Raw genomic sequence first — 20,217 nt, forward strand, 5'->3', positions numbered from 1 at the left:
TTGGAAGTTAATATCCTGGGGTCGACATGGGAAATGTGTCCGATGCAATGTGCTAACACTGGGACAGATTCTATTCCCATTCCCTTATGCAGTGGATGGTCTTTATTTTTCTTTCCAGGGCAGTAAATGCCTCACTTTAGAATCAGTCATTCCTTTTGTCTGAATACTGGTTAGGAGGTTGAATTTCAAAGAAATACATCTTGATCCTGGCCGCTAGCCTTGGCAGCCAAACAAAGCTACACGCGGGTGTCATTTCACACGTTGGCAAGAGATCGAGATAGATTTGAATGCTTTTACTCCAGCTCTGTGGGTATTCACGAATGTTTGCACTGTGGGAACGTCGGGTTAGCCTGCGTTTAAAATGAATAACCCTTTATATATCTGAGACACAAACTGATTTTACTTTATACTTAATAATAAGTATGTGCTATTGTCCACCAGACGTATTTTAAATAACAGCACATTGAGTTAAACCCTGCAGGGAGTCAAAAGTATGATTTACGGGGTTATATATTCACTGAGCTGTTTTACCTGGTTGTTATTTGTGACTTGTAGTTAAATAAGAATTTCTGCATCAAAACGATGAACCCGCTGAGCACTAGACATCTTCGTATTGCATTTACATCTCAGCAGTAGACACTTCAACCTTCTAAATTATGCAGTGATTCAAAACTATGCGTATGGTTTTCAGAGGTTACTCATAAATCTCTCCCGTAAGTGAAATGAGCCACCTTCAATATCTGTTCACTTTTATACCCTGTTAAATATATCATTGCAAAAAGGTGACAATCTCGAGATCCCTTGAAATATCGTCTGTTTGTGAAAATATAAGTGAGCCTTAAAATCACATCTGTAAGGTCGTTTCTCCCTTGCTGCTAATTGGTTTGTTTGAACTTCGTATAGATTATCTATAGACCAACTGTCATTGGCCTGCTCCTTATGACTCTATCCGCCTTCTGCCACCAATATACCCGCAATTTCTGGGTTCCCAGAGTACAGTTTTATTATTTCCAGCACTACCTTCAGATGATGGTTGTTGAGCTGTTTGTTTCTCAAGAGAAAAGAAATAATATGTCCAGGAGAGAGGTGCACTGTCTTCAGCAGGACTTTAGCCTTCAGCCTCCGGGTCTGGTCCTTGTGAGTACATGCTGACAGTGCCAAGTGAAGTTTTCATTATAGCTAATAAATATGTTGATTATCTCTTAGTCAACTGTACTGTATGTAAATGTATCCCGTGAATTATGGAAATGCTCTACTGTATTTCACCCTCAAGGTTTGTCTTTGACTCACCCTTCTACAGGGTAAGGTGTTCTAAGCATTGCTACAGAGATTATGATGATACATCAGTTGGGTGAGTGTCCTCAAAGTTGTATAGTTATTGTGTGGTGGCTTGTAGGTCGTAAGTTCAGACACTCCCTTTGGACACTTGAGTGGCCCCCACCTGCACTCCCCCACTTTTTTGAGACCACTACAAGTGCAGGATCCTAAAGTGCATACAGATGTGTGAGATGGATTACATAAGTAGCACATACCCATTACTTTGGGAAGTGTGAGAGGGGGGAGAGTGTGAATACTCAATCAGGGCTAACTTTTGCGCTGGTGGTGCCCAGAGCGACAATCACTGTTGGTGGCCCTCCCGCCAAATAAATCTCGTCCTCCAAAATATTCCCTCACTATCGCGCTCCACCAGTGCCCCCATCTCTTCACAGCCCCTCTCCCACATGCATTTAATTTGTTTTGTAGCGCTACTCCTGCCAGTGTATAGTGCCAGAGCACTTTACTACACACACACACATACTGAGCCAACAAATCATATGTTTAACAACAAGGGGTGGTGATGGACAGAGTTTCTGAATTAAGCAGAATACTCTCACCCAGTCAAGATATCAGTGCTAGATCCAACACCGTTTTTTAGCTCACTGCACCATCCCAGCTCAGAACCTGGCTATATGCAAATTACTCTGTTCCTGTCCCAGTGCATGATGGGAACAGGGCAAACCAAACTACCAAGCCAATTCTTACACTGGGAAGGAAACAAGCTTCCAGGGACCGGTTTCTGGCATTTCAGCCATCGTCGGCCCGGCTTGCTTGAAAACAAATCAGTCTATAAGAAATGTTACATAAGACCAGGGCTTTACGTGGGCCGGGTCTCACCAGGTCTGAGGACTGGCAGTTTTTTTAAGGGGGCCTCAAATCGAGTCTCTATCGGGCTCTGTTTTGTGCCCTGGCACAGGCGGTCCATTTTTTCGTGGACTGCAGTGACAGCAAGCACATTCATGTGTGCCTGATGAGCATTGTAGAGGAAGGGAAATCCTTTAAAGAGTAATTTTCTCTCTGTATGTCCATTCTCTTTTTGAAACTCAGGAACAGCAACATTGTTGTGGTGTCACCAGGATTTTAAGTCGAAGCTTTTTCAATATTATATACAAGCCATATTTGCTGCTTATTTGTCTTATGCAACTAATAACCATTGACAAAGTCAATAGTCCTGACTCGTAGGTATGATGTTACTTGTTGTATCATATATATGGACGCAATGACAGGAACAGCAAAATGCAAGTCGGGCGGCACACTGTGCTAAACACAGATTTTAACTTGCATGTTTTTAAGCCACGCCCTTAATTATATTGACCATGCCCCTTTGAGAGACCCCCCAGTTTTTTCATCCCACTTAAAGCCCTGGATAAGACTATGAGCATTACAAGGTGTAAGAGTCACAGGTCACCGATACTAATAGACAGTATATTTTGTCTTTGATCTGGAGAAGCACTGCCTCAGGATTTAAAATGTACTACAGTGGCAGGCTTTGGTAATAAAAATGTATTTCTACCCAAAGTAACCTTTTTTAGCATTTTTTTTAACAATAGGAAACTGAAGACGGGAAAAACTTAACAGTCTAACCTATACCATGGAGTTTGCATGCAGCTCTTTGATGACAGTTCACAGTATATGGTGCTATATTACAGCTGCAACTTATGAACTGCAAGTAACAAAAGGATCTCTGTGACAAAAGCAGTAAGTACTGAGTGATCCACATAAAATGCATGTCCACAAGGTCTTTGCAGCAGGCACATCAACCCTCTGTGCCACTTTATTGACGAGTTTAAACTGCCACTAGGCAAAACTTCCAACTCTCTCCAGCAGTATTTTAAGCACCAGAGATATCTTGTCATATTCATTGTTGCCTGCAGCTGTTGGACGCACAAAGAACTCTGTAGCAGGTGCTTTCAAGATAAATGGGGCTCTCGAGGGGGGCAATGAAAGTGCCCAGCAACATATGGCAAATAAGCAGAACGGTACCTGGTCGTCTTTTCTGTCATCACGTCACTGTACACAAATGTTGTTAAATTTGGGCACACCAATGCACATCGCCTCCCATTATCACCGTCCTGACAGCCTCTGGTACATGGCGCCCTTTCAATTTGCCACCGGTTTTGGTATTTTCTAACTTCTGCAATTGCTGTTTGCAAATATGTAAGTGCATTAGATCCACTGCTTTGCAAGGAAGGCTGTTGTAGATCACCCATACAATAAACACATTCAGACATTTGTTAAAATGTCCTTTGGATAAACACAAAGTCACCTTAATCAGCTTGCACATGAGAATGTTGCACCTGCCAATGTTAAGTTCATCATTGTCATTAACTGATTAACTACAGAGCTGACTCTTAGAAGAGCGTTTAAAAAGTTGCCATAGCTTACAAATGTGTTTATGAGTTCTTAAAATTGAATTGTTAGTAGCAGTTGACAAGTTCAAAGGAGTTAAAGAAACCCTAGGATGGTGTGTACAAATATTGAAAACTATTTAGAATAACACTTTGATGGCTTTTTAATTAATTCTCTACTTTTTCTGACAAATAAAATCGATTTACAGACCAACAGACAACGTGCACAATTCAGATCTCATTCATAAAACACTTTTATTTATAAGTACATTTGGCAACCACTTCCCAACGGATTTAATAGCGAATAAGGGGGGAAATTAGGATTCTCCTAGAAAATGTGCGTCTTTCAGGCATTTAGATAGATATAAACTTTTTCACCAATTCGTAAGTTACAGGTTATGCAATGTTAAAGCACAATGGATCTTACAGTGTATAACCATAAGTACATGTCACCCCATTACAGCAACTGACGATTGCTCTCACGAAATATATGTTATGTATAACAGAGCAACATAATATATTCGTAGAGTTAAACTTTTTTTCGAGGTCGGTACTGTCTTCGGGTGGGCTGATTCCACACACAAAGAGGGTTGGTTGATTGTTGCAAGACCCAATCCTTTTACTGAGCACTGCCTTTGGGGCACCACACGTCCTCCAAAACCACATCAGCCTCGAAACTGTCTACTGGCCCTCTTTGGTCAATGCGAGTTTCGCACCTTTGTTGCGAAACTCGCAATGACAGCCCAGCGTCTGCCGCACAAAGCACCTAATGACGACGTGATTGGTGAACGCTAAGTAATGCGTGCTAAATAATGTTAGCAGAGCTGAACAAACCAAAATGGCGGAAGACTAAGGAAGCCATCATTGTAAGCGCATTCTTCTGGGAACTGAAGTATAAACTATGATGTAGGCGTTCTCCGTGTATCCCACACCAGAGCCCACCCAGTCTGACTGCTGAGCGTTGGGCAATATTGTGCGAAAAGTCAAAGTTGGCCAGCAAATGTTAACGGTCATCACACTATCCGAAGTATCATGAACAGTAAATTGGAAACCTAGAAGGGAGTGGCAACAACGTTCTACTTTTTAAATATAATAGACATACATTCATTTAGAGGGCTTGTGTCCTTAAAACAGGCTACAGACAAACACTCTCTCATCAGTGCGTCAAGTACATTTTACAATGGTTAAACATCATTTTGCAGATTCAGAATAACATTATTTTGCATAAAGCAGCCCGGATACGGGCACATTACAATTCAGGACGTTAGTAGAGCATTGTGTTCCGGGATACCACTGTATGTAAAGACCGGGCTATTCTGTGAAAACAAATATAAGCTGTAGTGCTGCATGATGTAAGCCTAGGTAGAGCCAAGGGGAATCGTCATTCCTGCTAAAAGTCCAGCCCATCAAACCGCTCTGTGAGCGGAATGAAGGTTCTTGAAGTCTTTGTGCAACACACGTAACAGTACAGTTCAGCGACGTCGGATAATTCCCTACACACCAGGTATTCTCAACAATCCATAAATCAGTTGATTTGTATAGCGCTGCTGATCACACGAGCGGGTATCCGGGCGCTTGCAGGGTCCAAGGTATGTTTCATTGGATGTGCTGGAATCCGGTGCGCACATTTTGGACCCAGTGTTGCAAGAACACTGAGATGTTGTGCTGGTCCCTACAGGAGTCTTAAATTCTCAGGTCACCGTTTTTAGGTTCCACATATACATATTGCACTCGTTGCTGTGTGGGGGTATAATGCGCCGACTGTGGCTGCGCGCGATCGCAGCAAGCAGAGCACGTGAGCAACATGCCACCTAGAATGAGAAAGACGCCTCCAAACCAGCCCATGAACATCGCTTCGCCAAACTCCCATCTGGGCACCAGCTCGGGAGTGTCTTCATCCCAAAATTCCTTGACTGCGATGTACGCCACCCAAGAGACTGGAAAAAGAGTGGTGAGTCCAGCGCAGTAAAAGGTGACCGCTGCGAGAAGCAGCAGGCGCTTCTTGGTGCCTTCTCCTCCGCACGTCAGGCAGTCCAGGCCACAGATCGCGAAGACGAGACCCAGCAACCCCAGCACGTTGGACAGGGACATGAGCACCCTGGAAATCCTCAGCTCCGGCGGCAGAGCCAAGAAAGAGTTGTAGTCCTTGCATTCCATGGGGCCTTCTTCTTGGAAGATGCACACCTGCCAGAGTCCCATGTTCCACATTTCCAATTCATTCAAATCTAAGTTCAAGTTCTTCCACAGCGGGACCCAGGTAGCCGTGCAAGACAAAACCCATCCAAAGAGAGGCAAGAATATCCCACAGCCTTGAAGCCCCACTTTGTTGAGCAGAGCCATTGTCGGTGAGTCCCCTCTCAGCTTCGGTGACTGTGACCAAGCTATGGGGCTTGCTTCTGTCTGGTGCGGAATATAAGCGATTGGCACAACCCCTGCTGTTATTGTTGGCATGCGTTTTTTTGTTTTCTTTTCCTTGTTAATGATGTATACTGTTTCACACAAAGGATGCCTGCCAATTGGGCTGTTATTAGCAGACAGCTCAGAGGTGTTCGAATTCCGCCCTCCCCCCCAGCGCAGCGTGCACTTCACAGGTGTGGTCAGGATAACCTGAGGGCTTTTGTTGCGTTTCTTTGGGATCTTTTCTATTTTTAAAACACCGCAACGCAATTCTCTGCCTAAGATGCAATCAATGTCCCCTTGTAATGGGGAGGTGCCTTCCTGACAATAGAAGCGTTGGAAAAAGTCAGCAGAAAGGTGTGCGCGTACTCCGGGGGAGTGGGGGTGGAAATGAGTGACAAAGGAACCAGAGAACTGGCAAGCGAGCAGCCGTTCCACCCAAAAGGTTCACACGCTGGAATTTCCTTTCATTGGCTCTGCTCCTGCTGCTTTTAGGCTGGAATTGAAACGTCTTTTCCGTGACTGCCAAAATAATCATACTTCAGAAGTGTTTATAACACGTAGTTTGATATAGATCGCAGATAACGTCCAACAGGCATGCCGATTGCGCCCATATCCATGCTAGATGCAGCATTCCAAGTCTCCTGTTAGTCTCCACCTATGCTTGTCCTTTAATACTCTGATACCGTCTTTGCGTTTTGTCCCTCTGCAGTTCCCGTACTTTTTACAGATTTGTTGGATTTTTTTTGTCCAGTGAGTGGAACAGCTGCGGCCATAGTACTGTTAACAGAACATTATGTATTTTGTACTATTATTTCTGCTTATAAAAGAGACATGGGACAAACCGACTTGGCCCTAGGAAAAGCTTGGGAACAACTGAGGAACATCATGTAACAGTTGTTAACTGCAAGGGTACGAGGTATAGTGAGAGGACCCCAACTCGGTGCAGTGTGTGGTGGGGTGGCTGCTTGCATTACGTATCTTTTTGGAGCGATAGTAGTCTGTGAGTGCCCTAGCTTCAGTTATGTTGTGGCGTGAAAATGTCAGGGTCTGAGACATACCTGGGTAGAAGGCACCAAAGCAGGTGGCACCTGAAGCTGCCCACAGGGTTTGAGAACTGAATGAAAGGCAGTAATTGTAATTGCATTTATATGGAGCTTAATACCCCTGACGAGGCGTCAAAGCTCTTTGCGGTGAGAAGCACACCACTCCGGAACTCAAAAAGGGTGAGTGGTGAATTAGTATAGGGAAATATTAAATTAATTTCGAGTAGTGGTTATGTGAGTCTGTTAGTTGGATTGAAAAGGATAGTGGAGGGATAGAAAAGGAATGGAAAGGGTCTTGGAAGTGTTCATTAGGAGAAAAAGCAGTAGGAGACATTTGGGATGAGTAAAGGAGAGATGGAGGGGGAAGAGTCTCTAGAAGTGGATTAGGGAGAAAGATGTGGTATCAGATGAGTCTAGGGGAAACACCTGATGTGAGGGCTTAGAAAGGCTTGTTAGGGATATCTGAATAGTGAAAGCGGTTTGAAATGATGCAAGGAGCGGTAGAGGAAGGGAGAGTCTAGAAATGGTTATTTTGGGGATCATAGTCATAGAATGGGGTTTGGAATGAGCCAGAGAGTGGAGGTAGAGGATATAATGAGAGTGCTGTAGGGCGAGATATAGGGTAGTGCATGAGAGATGCTGAGTACGGAGTAAAGAAATAAATATAGATATCTAAGTACATGGAAGGTATATATTTATAAGAAAGGTAATATATCTAGATTTAAGTTGTATTTATTAAACTCAGACTTTCAAGATTTGCTGTACTTTAAACAAATTTATTTGTCTTCATAATTCCTTTTTTACTTTTAATAATTCAATAGTGAAGCAACTGTAGATAAATAGATATGATAAACATTTACTTATTTATGCAGTGACCTTTATACCAGTTAAACACAGAATAACATAACCATCGATAATATGCACATTTGTTAAGCAGACCTAACAAATATCTATCTATTTATCAACATAAATATTACATACATTTATACAAAGGAATACACATATCTAGATACATACATATAATCCAAATAAATGCTCATATATACAGGAATATGCTGTACATTTCTGTTTGAGTATGGTGGTTATATGGGGAAGAGCCAACTCTTTTGAGTAGTCTTCTGAAGATTAGATAGTTATCAATGGATCTTGTCTTTAGGGGTAAATAGTTCCATAGTTTGGCTGTTTTAACAGAGAAGTAAGTGCCACCTATGTTTATTTTCTTTTATTATGGGATTTTTAGGCAAGGTGCCAATCTAGAGCGGGCGTTCCTTTGTTGAATGTATTTGGCAATTTTTTTCTTGATGAAGACCGACCCTGTTTCATGTATCACTTTGTGGGTGATACAAAGCAGCTTGAATGTGGATCTTCTGGAAACCGGGAACCAATGTAGGGCCTGCAAGTCAGAGTAGATGTGGGTTTGTGGCTTTACATGTAAGAGTAGTCTGGCAGCAGAGTTCGGATTCCGTTGTAGTCTTTTCATAGTTGTTAATAACGATTTGTGGTAGAGACTATTGGCATATTCGAGTTTAGACAGTACAAGAGAGAAAGTAGCCTGGACCTTGTGTGAAAATCTCATGTGGGTAAAGGTGTGCTGCAGAGATTTTATAGTAATGAATCGTGATCTTGCTAGTTTGTCCACTTGGGCATTCATTGATAGCTTGGAGTCCATGGTAATTCCGAGGTTTCTTCCTTCTTTAAATACATTAGGTGGTGTTCCCAGATCGTTGGACGGCAAGTGTGACATAATTTTTCTAAAGCGCCACATGTGAGTATTTCTGTTTTGGAAGCATTTACATTGAGATGGCTCCATGTCATCCACCGATCAACGGCTCTTAGGCAACTGAACATTTGTGAGTTTACGATGTCTTTGGGTATTTATAGTTTAAGAAGTATATGTATGCCTTCTGTATAGTTATAAAAAGACACACAATTGATGGACGGAATGCAGAACAAATCAAAACATTCACCCCAGTCAAGACATCTGGGTTAAATCTATCATTCTTTTGCTCACCATGCCATCCAGTTTAGACCTGGCCATATGCAAATCAGTCTCTCATGGGAACAGTCCAGCCCGAACTGCTAAACCAGGTCCTCCCTGGACCGGAAACAACCATCCTAGGACTGTTTCAGGGTTTCAACCCTCTTCAGCCATGATAGCTTGAATCCAGTGGCACAGTGAGCCCGGGACCCACGTCTGGGCATACCCGGTGCACTTAGGGGGAGGAAGCAAAAGACACATAATTGATGGACGTAATGCAGAACAAATCAAAACATTCACCTCCAGTCAAGAGATCTGGGTTAAATTCATCAATTCTTTTGCTCACCATGCCACCCCAGTTTAGACCTGCCCATATGCAAATCAGTCTTGACCCTGTGCCTCATGGGAACAGTCAAGCCCGAACTGCTAAGCCGGGTCCTCCCTGGACCAGAAACAAGCATCCTAGGACCGGTTTCGGGGTTTCACCCCTCTTCAGCCAGGATAGCTTGAATTCAGTGGCACAGTGAGCCCGGGACCCAGGTCTGTCCATACCCGGCGCACATCGGGCGAGGAAGCAAAAGACCCACAATTGATGGACGGAATGCAGAACAAATCAAAACATTCACCCAAAGTCAAGAAATCTGGGTTGAATCCATCATTCTTTTGCTCACCATGCCACCCAAGTTTAGACCTGGCCATATGCAAATCAGTTTTGACCCTGTGCCTCATGGGAACAGTGCAGCCCGAACTTCTAAGCCTGGTCCTCCCTGGACCGGAAACAAGCATCCTAGGACCGGTTTCAGAGTTTCACCCCTCATCAGCCAGGATGGCTTGAAACCAATGGATTTCGGCCCAGATCTCTGTACTGGGGTGAATGTTAGATATTGTTCTGCATTCGGTCCATCAATTGTTTTTTTTCATTTGTCACCCCGAGTTGGACGGGTATGCCTAGACGTGGGTCCCCTGCTCTCCATGCCACTGGAGTCAAGCTACCCTGGCTGATGAGGGCTGAAAGCCCATAACCGGTCTTAGGATGCTTGTTTCCAGTCCAGGGAGGACCTGGCCTGGCAGTTCGTGCTGGACTGTTCCCATTGGGTGCAGGGTCAAGACTGATGTGCATGTGGCTGATGCCAAACTGGAATGGCATGGTGAGCAAAAAAACGATGGATTTAGGCCCAGATCTCTGTACTGGGTGAATGAATGACATTGTTCTGCATCTTGTCCATCAATGGTTCTTTATGCATTTGTCACCCCGAGTAGGATGGGTATGCCTTGACTTGGGTCCCGTGCTCTCCATGCCACAGAAGTCAAGCTACCAGAGGGCTGAAAGCCCGAAACCGGTCCTAGGATGCTTGAATCCAGTCCAGGGAGGACCTGGCCTGGTAGTTAGGGATGGACTGCTCTCATTGGGAACAGGGTCAAGACTGATTTGTATATGGCTGGGTCCAAACTGAAATGGCATGGTGAGCAAAAACACGATTGATTTAGGCCCAAATCTCTGTACTGGGGTAAATGTATGATATTGTTCTGCATTCTGTCCATCAATTGTTCTTTTTGCTTCTGTATAGTTATAGCATTTGAGGTGAAATTCATTGCTCAGTGCCGGTAATGACTTCATGTAGGTGTTGCAAAGCATGCATGAGATGATAGAGCCTTGAGGGACCCTGCTTTTGTGTTGTACAGTTTGGCTAAGACAGGGAGGTATGGATGACATTTGTTCTATTTTTAAGGTAGGATGAGATCCAGCCAAGAGCATTCCCATCCATGCCGGCTTCGTGGAGTCTTTGGATTAGAGTGTCATGGTCAACTTTGTCAAAGGCTGTTGAGCGATCCATGAGAAGTACTGCAGCAACCCCGTTCTGGTCAACAGTCCCTCTTCCTGGAAAGAATCATGTTTGGAAGTCTGGAAGTCTGGAATTATCTTCAATGAAGTGTGACATCTGGGAGACTGCTGCTCTTTCTAACAGTTTGTCCAGGAAAGGGCCATTTGTAATCAGTCTGTTGTTGTCAGGGTTAAGCGGGTCCAGGTTTGTTTTCTTTAGTAATGGGCGTATGTATAACTTTTTTATAGGTCTTCTTTAGTTAAGGAATTATTGATTTTGTTTCTTACTGGTATGGTATCAGAGGTTGTTAGAAGGATGTTGTTGAAGGTTTGTGGTGGAGATGGGCCAGAAACGCTGCTGGCAGGCCTACTTGCTTTGATCAGATCCATAAATTCATTGCATGATATTTGTTGGAAGGATTGTTGAGGCTGGGTTAGTCTACTCCTTGAGGTTTTTTTGGAAAAAGGTTAGTGCTGGTGGTTTTCCTTTGTTTTACATAGGAGTCCAACATGTCTGCTTTGGTTGTGTAATGATTTGCCAGTTTCTCTGTGCATTCTTGAGTAATGGAGTGAGTTTCTTCTAGGCAATTTGGTTTATGAAATTCGGTGAGAATTTTATAGAATTCTTTATTTCCAAATTTAGCATTTTGAATTATGTCAGAAGAGTATCTTTTTTTTAGCTTTTTTGATTGTTGACTTGTATAATCTGTTAAGTTTCTGTAGGCAAAGTTTGTCTTGATTGGTATTTGTTTGGAGCCAGGTGTGTTACAGCTTTCTAATTTGCTGTTTTATCTCTTTTAGCTAGCTCTATATTTCTCCAAGGTGCCTGTTTTCTTTTGTCCCGTTTTGTTGTTCTTAGTGGTATTATGATAGCAAAAGCTTCCTGTAGCCACTTATTTTAGTTTTTAAACGAAATTTAGTGTGCCTAGATATGTATTGGATGTTAGTTGTATTTCTAAGTGTTCAAAATTGAGGTTGTTCCACTGTCAATAGGTGGATGCATGTGAGGTGGTTTTAGGTGTGTTACTTTGTGTTGTTTTAGTTGGAAAGCAAGCAAATGTTGGTCTGACCATGTGACTTGAGTAATCGTTTGAAAGGTAACTAGTTCTGTACTTACAAAAATGACACCTAGAATGTGTCCAGCGGTGTGTATGGGTTTGTGGATGATATGAAGTAGGTTCAGTGCGTCTAGGCCAATAATGATTGTTTTCGGTTGGGGCATATTGGGTTTGCCAAAGCAAATGTTTAGGTCACTAAGAATGCAAAGGTTGGAGTGCAGTGTTATCGGTTGGAACGTATGTTTAGAAGTGTGTCTGGGGATGTTGCATTGCTAGGTGGAGCTCTGTAAAGGATTAGGAAGCTATAGGAGGAAGATGGTGTAGGGTTGCATCTGATGAAGAAGGCCTTACAACATTGTATGGAGATGTTGTCGCCCTTGGTGATATTTAATATTTGCTTGAATACTACAGCTAGGCCACCTCCTCTTTTCCCTACACATTTGTGTGTCATAGTGTGTTAGCCTAGAGCATGGGTACTCACAAACTTTCTCTCGGGGGCAAAATTTAAAGTGTGGTTTGTGGCAGAGGGCCGCACCGATGGGGGCGGGGTCATTGGGGGTCGGGGTCATTAGGGGCAGGGCTAGAGGGGTTAGTAGAGCGGGCTGGGATTCAGAGGGCGGGAATAACCAGAAGATTGGGCCAGTGAGCAGAGTCAGGTGTGGCCAAAAAGAGCAAAACATCCCAATGTTTAGTATTTGTTTGGCATTTCCTTGCCCAGTTACAGTTTCTTAAATATCTCCAGCTAGCTGAAAGTACAAAGAAGGAAGCAAGCCTTAGCAAAGCCAAAAGGTCTAGCCTTGGCAAGATTGCAATGAATTGACAGCTTGCTGACGTCTTTGGCCCAGTCACTGAAAATGCACAGGTGCACTAGCCAAAATTCTTGATGTGTTTACATTTTATAATCATGGCTAGTAACAGTGTTTTCAATATTGTAACACAGCAGTAGCTCACTAATATTACTGCAATAATGTCTGTGACACCACTCCCATTTGTCATATGTGAGTTCCTGTTTTGATCTAACATTACTACAATGGCATGAGAGGCAGGTGGGGAGAAAGAGAGATGATATCCCAGCCCTAATGGGCAATGAGTTCTGCGGGGCTTTTTGAATCTCCACTCTGGGTCTATTTTATAGTGCACAGTTGCTCTTTACAGTACCTGGATTCTTAGAGGATGTCATCAGGTAATCCACGTATGCTAGCTAACCCCACCCCCTTTAATAAAATGTGTTCAACAGAAAAGAAGGATTGGACTGGAACCAACAGAGCCAAGGTTCATGAAATGTTTCCCTCTTGGTTCCTTTGACTGGTCTGGCCGCATTTTTAATCACTTATTTGTTTAGGCCTGGGATGGGGGGTGGGGATCTCTCGATCCCAATGACCATCCTTTCACCTCACTAAAGACAGGTCAGCATCATTAGTGTTAATTGCAACCTTTATGGGAACGCTCTTTACAGCCCCAGTGCATGTGGGCAAAAAGTAAGAATTAATCTTTGCACCGGCACAAGCCTGTCCCTCCATAGCATTGGTAGTATTGTACTGTAAATATATATATACTGGCCAGCATTGTTTTTGTCTGGCACTGGCCAGCATTGTTTTTGTTCTGGCACTGGCCAGCATTGTTTTTGTTTGTGTTTTTGGTGGATAGAGGACATCTTTGTTTTCTCCTGCCATTATGACTGTGGGTGTACTGGAACAATTGTGTTGCCCTGAGAACAATTTTTTAAGGTGTACATATGAACATTAACGCAACTACCACTAGAGTCAGTACAATTAATTTTGTCTTATTATTCAAGATGAAAACTTGGTTTGCTATCTGTTTAGGCACTTGCCAAATAACTTACCCAACTACATTAGTGGGTGTTGGATTTTTACTGGAGTGGTCACTGTTTTACACTATCAGTTTTGCGCTTTTGCATTTGATTTACTGATTAATTCGTCAGACTTAGATTTTTTTAAATAACTTTGACTCAGCGTTACTCATCATTTGTCTGGTGTACACTTTGTAAATACAGCTGTGTTTCTTACAGTATTTGACTAGCTTAAGATGGCCACCATTTACATGTATTCTATGTTGGTCCTTCTTCTATGTTCGCAAAAAACTTTATCACTGTGTTTGGTCTGTTGTTTTTCTACACGTGATCAAGCCGTAAGGCGAAGCGCGTTGTGTGGAATAAACCTGTGTTCCTGCATATGTGGTTTCTGACTCACTTTCCTGAGAGCGTACTTCTGAACTTTTTCAAAGGAACTTGGATATATATATATATATATATATATATATATATATATATATATATATATATATATATATATATATATATATATATATATATATATATTCACTGAAAAAACCATAGGTTATAGACCATATATAGTTAGGAATTAGCATTTACAAAACCTTGAAAATTCACTGAAAAAACCATGAGTTATAGACCATATATAGTTAGGAATTAGCATTTACAAAACCTTATTTTACTCACACAAAACCATTGAAATTTCATATATAGTTAGTTGCACTAACTATATATCGCGCACCCGCAATCCACTGCTGATGATGTCACATATTACATCATTCATGACATGGTCAGTGACATCACTGATGAGATCACTGATGACATCTCAAATGACATCACTGATGACATCACTGATGACAACATCCAGTGACTGTCTGTTTCTGTAAAGTTAAAATATGTCTTACATATTGAAGAATGAGTGGATGTATAAGTGTCTGGATGAAGGATTTAGTAGGTGCATGACTGACTGTATGAGTGAGTGAGTGATTAAATGTGTCTCACTGAGTGCATGGGTTAGTGACTAAACTGTCTTAATTTGTGCATCATTATGTCTGTTGTTCTGTAAACTGCTGCATGTGTTGATCAGTAGCTATATGAGTAACTATATGGGTTATTGATTGATTGTCCAAGTATTTGTATGGGAGACTGAGTGTGTGTGTGGCTGGTTGGGAGATGTGTGACTCTGTGCAGATCAATGTGTTCTTGTATCAATGATTGTATAAGAGAGTAAGTATGTGTTAGTATATGTTTGAAAATGTAAGGTAGTCTATGTTTAACTGTATTGATTTGAAAATGGAAGTGTGATTGATTCTTTACAGGACTGACTAGGTGTGTGAGTAACTCCATGGATGAGTGGCAGAGTGTGAGTGTCTGTATAGGTGTATGAGTGCATATGATAGTGTTGTAAAGATGAGTGATTGTATGTATGAATGATTGTATGGGTGAATGAGTGAATGTGTGTGTAGACATAGGAATCAGTGAGTGCGTATGTAGTAACTAGTATTGGTGTGTCAATGGTTTAAAAAATTATATTCTGAATTTTACACTGGATGTAACAGAGGTTATATTAAAGTGTGAGGAGATGTATTGTATTGTCACATGAATGATATCATCAGTGATGTGACCATTGATATCAAATGAGATGTCATCAGTGATGTCATTTGTTATGTCATCAGTGATGTCATCAGTGATGTCATTTGAGATGTCATCAGTGATGTCATTTGAGATGTCATCAGTGATGTCATTTGAGATGTCATCAGTGATGTCATCAGTGATGTCATTTGAGATGTCATCAGTGATGTCATCAGTGATGTCACTGACCATGTCATGAATGATGTAATATGTGACATCATCAGCAGTGGATTGCGGGTGCGCGATATATAGTTAGTGCAACTAACTATATATGAAATTTCAATGGTTTTGTGTGAGTAAAATAAGGTTTTGTAAATGCTAATTCCTAACTATATATGGTCTATAACTCATGGTTTTTTCAGTGAATTTTCAAGGTTTTGTAAATGCTAATTCCTAACTATATATGGTCTATAACCTATGGTTTTTTCAGTGAATTTCAATGGTTTTTTAATAGCAAATATCAAAAGCTTTAAAATGTGAAGTACGTGGTAGGTAAAAACATTTTCGTGTTTATGCACGCTGATGTGCTTTGAACGCTGCCCCCTCCCCCTCTTTTCTTTTAGGAGTATTCTCTCTTTGCAGATAGTGAAGGGTAGGGAACGCAGGCCTTTGCCCCCGTTGTAATGCGTCGTGCCTGCTTCCCTCTCCAATTGATTGATTGTTATCCAAGCATTTACTGTTTAAGAATTGGTTCTCTTTGGTTCATTCGCTATTTACAAACAAGCACAGAGTCGCAATACTCTGTTTAGTCTTTGCAGATAGTGAAAAATCGTTAAAAAAACAAAAGGAATCAAGCAAAATCAGTAGGCCACTAATGGGATCTCTTTTTGACCTCGCTAAAATAGAAACATTAGGAACAACCCCTCATGAGAAATACGAAACTAGTGAGAGGAACTCAGCTCGACACCATGATGGCTGCAAGACAGCTCGGCTCTGCCGCCCACCCCGCCCAAAATAACGACAAACCCTATGCAAATATTATAAATATATACAACACACCAGCAAAGTAACAGGGTAAAACGTTTTATTAAATAACTATTTACATGGCAGCCTGCTGCAACATCGATCCAAATGCATACCGCCATTCCCGGGATTTCTCCCCGACTACTCTGTGGCCTACGAGATGGATCAGTATGGGCAAATATACACTTGGGGATTCACAAGCAACAACAAGCCTTTGTATTTGGGGCTCAAAATCAACAACAGTGACAGAGAACAGAAGCGAACTAAGCACTCAGGGGCTACGTTTAAACGTAACATCATCTCCCCAGAGGTTCATCACCTTACACAGACATGCACTCTGATCTCCTTGGCCTCAGTCAAACATCAATAGTAAGATTTTCATAGGTGAGTGTAGGTTCATGGTTTTCCATCCACAGACTAAAAGCCTGGAGTGGGACTGAAAGAACCATAACTAGGTAAGAAGGAAGGCAGAGGCTGTAGGAAGGACTCTGGATATGGTATGTTGCTTGGACCCTGAGATGCTTCGATGTCACTGCCTTGCACAAATGGCATAAGTCCTGGATGTTGGGTGCCATAGTTGAGTGTTCCGAGCAGCGCTTGTAACACTGTCTGAAGCTCATTTGCACCTGCTGCAGCTTCACTATTCTCAAAGTAAGTGGGGGCTGTTTGATGACCTGACTGCTTTGGAAAGCAATGTGATGCGGTGCCTCCCTGAACCGCTTGACGGAGGCCCCCGAGGGGCGGTGTGGTGGCGCGGACTCGGAGGGGGCGCTTGGCTCCTGCCCCCTCCCCAAGTCTTGTTGCCCTGGTGTGGCCTGAGATCGCCCCCGACATAGGCGGCCGGCTCCCGGGGTCAGGCGGAACTTTTTGCCTTTTGGTGACTCTTCCATTCTGGACCTTGTCCCACAATCCGTTTGACCTGAAGACACGTCCTGCGGTGCCCTAGTCCGACCATCACATATACCGGCGCCAGGAGACGGCGTGGGGTGCACTAGAAGGGAGAGGCGGCGCGAACGAGCCTCCCCCACCTCCCCAGGTGGAGGTTTCTCAGCTACACCCCAGCGCTTCACTCGGCCAGCTGACTTGCGCCCGCTCTTGCGGCACAGTGCCTCGCTCGGCCAGCTGAATTGCACCTGCTCCACACCTTGTCCCACAATCCGTTTGACCTGAAGACACATCCTGCGGTGCCCTGATCCGACCATCACATATACCTGCGCCAGGAGACGGCGTGGGGTGCACTAGAAGGGAGAGGCGGCGCGAACGAGCCTCCCCCACCTCCCCAGGTGGAGGTTTCTCAGCTACACCCCAGCGCTTCACTCGGCCAGCTGACTTGCGCCCGCTCTTGCGACACAGTGCCTCGCTCGGCCAGCTGAATTGCGCCTGCTCTTGCTATTACAGCGTCTCACTCGCCATCCAACGGAATTGCACCCAATCTTGCGGTACAGCGACAGGCGGCTGCCACGGAGCTCACAAAATGGCGGTCGGCTCCACAGACTTGGGCCTGGCCTGCAAGGATGGCTCGGGGCAACCCTGGAACTCGGACGCTTGACTGCTAGGGCATGGGCCCCATTCCCAAAAGCGTCCCCTCAGCCTTGAAGATTCTACAAGAGTCACCGGGGCCCCCGACTCCCGCAGACTTCGGTGGGGAGCGACTGCCATGATTGCTCGCGGAATGGCCACGACGGAGCCACGAGATGGTGGTGTTCTCATGCTGACGCCAGCTTCAGTCTGAAACATCCAGAAACACTGTAGACTACCAATTTGATCAGTTCCGGTGGAGCCCCAACGTGACCCGGTAGAGAAGAACTAGCCCTCCCCTCTTTGACTGATGGTTCTTGTTGCCTGTCCCTTCTGTTGTCATTTAACAGAACATTTTGGACGGCTGAAAGGGGTTCTGTTCCGACCGCTGGTTGGTGGAGACATTTTGACTATATTCTGGACCTGCATTGTCGCGTAATGCGTCATATGACGCGCCGCGTTAGCGCACCCGGAAGTGCTCCGGTGCGTGAGGCGCGAAGCGCAGCTTCCCGGAAGCGCGGCGCGGAGCGCGTAACGTAAGCATAACAGGTCATGTGACCTGTTAATAAAACTTTTCATTGGTTCATTTTACGTTTGGTTTCCTAATGATGGAAGGCTTGGTCATATGACCTAAAAATAACACTTTTCATTGGTTTAGAACATTTTTTTTTTCCCAAATGATGAAAGCCCCACCTTTTTTTTTCTCACTCTGACTTGTAAAGCAAAGGACCCAGATGCATTTTCAGTTTATCACTAACAATGTTCCAGGCTAATGTATTTTCCCGGGAAATTTACAACTGTCCTGCAAGTAAAATATTCCTATTTAGAGAAAAAGGGCGTTTCTTCGTCCCATGAGGGAGCCGTTGAGCAAAAGAGGCTCGGCCTGCTGTCTTAGTCGCTGATAGGCCTGAATATCGGATTCTTATCGATCACTTTATGTTGCAGGAGTGGAAAACACAACAGCCCTTGACCATTTATCTTTACTGCTTACCTGCCTATTATACCTTTTAACCGTCATGTAATCGGGCTGCTTTATTTCACTTGCCTTTTACTGATTCGAAAACAGTGGCTATTATTCAAAACTTTACCAATCTAGGTACTACTACCATGCTTTGTTTTAAAAACCTTTATTGTGAAAATGTCAGTATACAAATACGGGCCTATCACCACGTGGGCCGGCCACGGAGCAAACTGTAATCGTATATGATGAGGGGACATTTACACTGTAGAAGAACGTAACGGGCGGGCCATTAGGTTGCAAGAACTAAGGTGTCTAACAGTTGCGGAATCGGTGGACGTACATTTTATAATTAAAGTACGACAGGGCCAGTTACAATAAAATTATCTAAATATACATTTGCGGGCAAGTACCATGGGTGACATTAATTCGAACTTTCAATAGTACGGTAATCAATAACACATCAGAACTTAATATCAATAGGGATGTCCAAATGTTCAATCAGTACTCGTTCCCGCCCGCCATGTGCTTCAAAACTGCATACGTATCTCGTGATATCAAGGCTGGGCAACCAGTACACAACAAAGAGTTACGAGTCCCATTTATACCGGTGCCATTTTGGACGAGGCCGGGCAGGTCCAGGATATAGTCAAAATGTCTCCACCAACCAGCGGTCGGACCAGAACACCTTACGGCAGTCAAAAAAGGTTCCGTTAAATGACAACAGAAGAGATAGCTAACAAGAACCATCAGTCAAAAGATGGGAGGGCAAGTTCTTCCCTACCGGGTCACGTTGGGGCTCCATCGGAACTGATCGAATTGGTAGTCTACAGTGTTTCTGGATGTTTCAGACTGAAGCTGGCGTCAGCATGAGAACACCACCATCTCGTGGCTCCGTCATGGCCATTCCGCAAGCAATCATGGCAGCCGCTCCCCATCGGAAGCCTGCGGGAGTCGGGGGCCCCTGTGACTTTTGTAGAATCTTCATGGCTGAGGGGACGCTTTCGGGAATGGGGCCCATGCCCTAGCAGGCAAGCGTCCGAGTTCCAAGGTGTCCCAGGGCCATTTTAGTGGACCAGGCCCAAATCCAAAGAGCCGGCCGCCATTTTGAGAGTCCTGTTGCAGCCGCCTATCGCTGCACCGCAAGAGTGGGCGCAATTCAGCTGGATGGAGGGCGATACGCTGTGCCGCAAGAGCGGGCACAACTCAGCTGGATGGAGGGTGAGGCACTGTCCCGCAAGAGCGGGCGCAATTCAGCTGGATGGCGGGTGAGGCACTGTGCCGCAAGAGCGGGCGCAATTCAGCTGGATGGATGAGGCACTGTGCCGTAAGAGCGGGCGGAACTCAGCTGGATGGCGGGTGAGGCACTGTGCCGCAAGAGCGGGCGG

At 44.0% G+C, this 20,217-nt stretch overlaps 1 protein-coding gene across 1 annotated transcript; it reads right to left on the reverse strand.

The window, feature by feature from the left end:
• Window positions 1-3,935: 3,935 nt before the first annotated feature.
• On the reverse strand, window positions 3,936-6,057 carry LOC147728712 (claudin-24-like). Its single transcript, XM_086962467.1, has one exon. The coding sequence runs from the start codon at window positions 6,003-6,005 to the stop codon at window positions 5,349-5,351; it is 657 nt and encodes a 218-aa protein (XP_086818593.1). The 5' UTR covers window positions 6,006-6,057; the 3' UTR covers window positions 3,936-5,348.
• Window positions 6,058-20,217: the final 14,160 nt, after the last annotated feature.

Source organism: Lissotriton vulgaris, chromosome 3_1, assembly GCF_964263255.1.
Source record: "Lissotriton vulgaris chromosome 3_1, aLisVul1.2, whole genome shotgun sequence".
Classification (NCBI taxonomy): Eukaryota; Metazoa; Chordata; class Amphibia; order Caudata; family Salamandridae; genus Lissotriton; species Lissotriton vulgaris.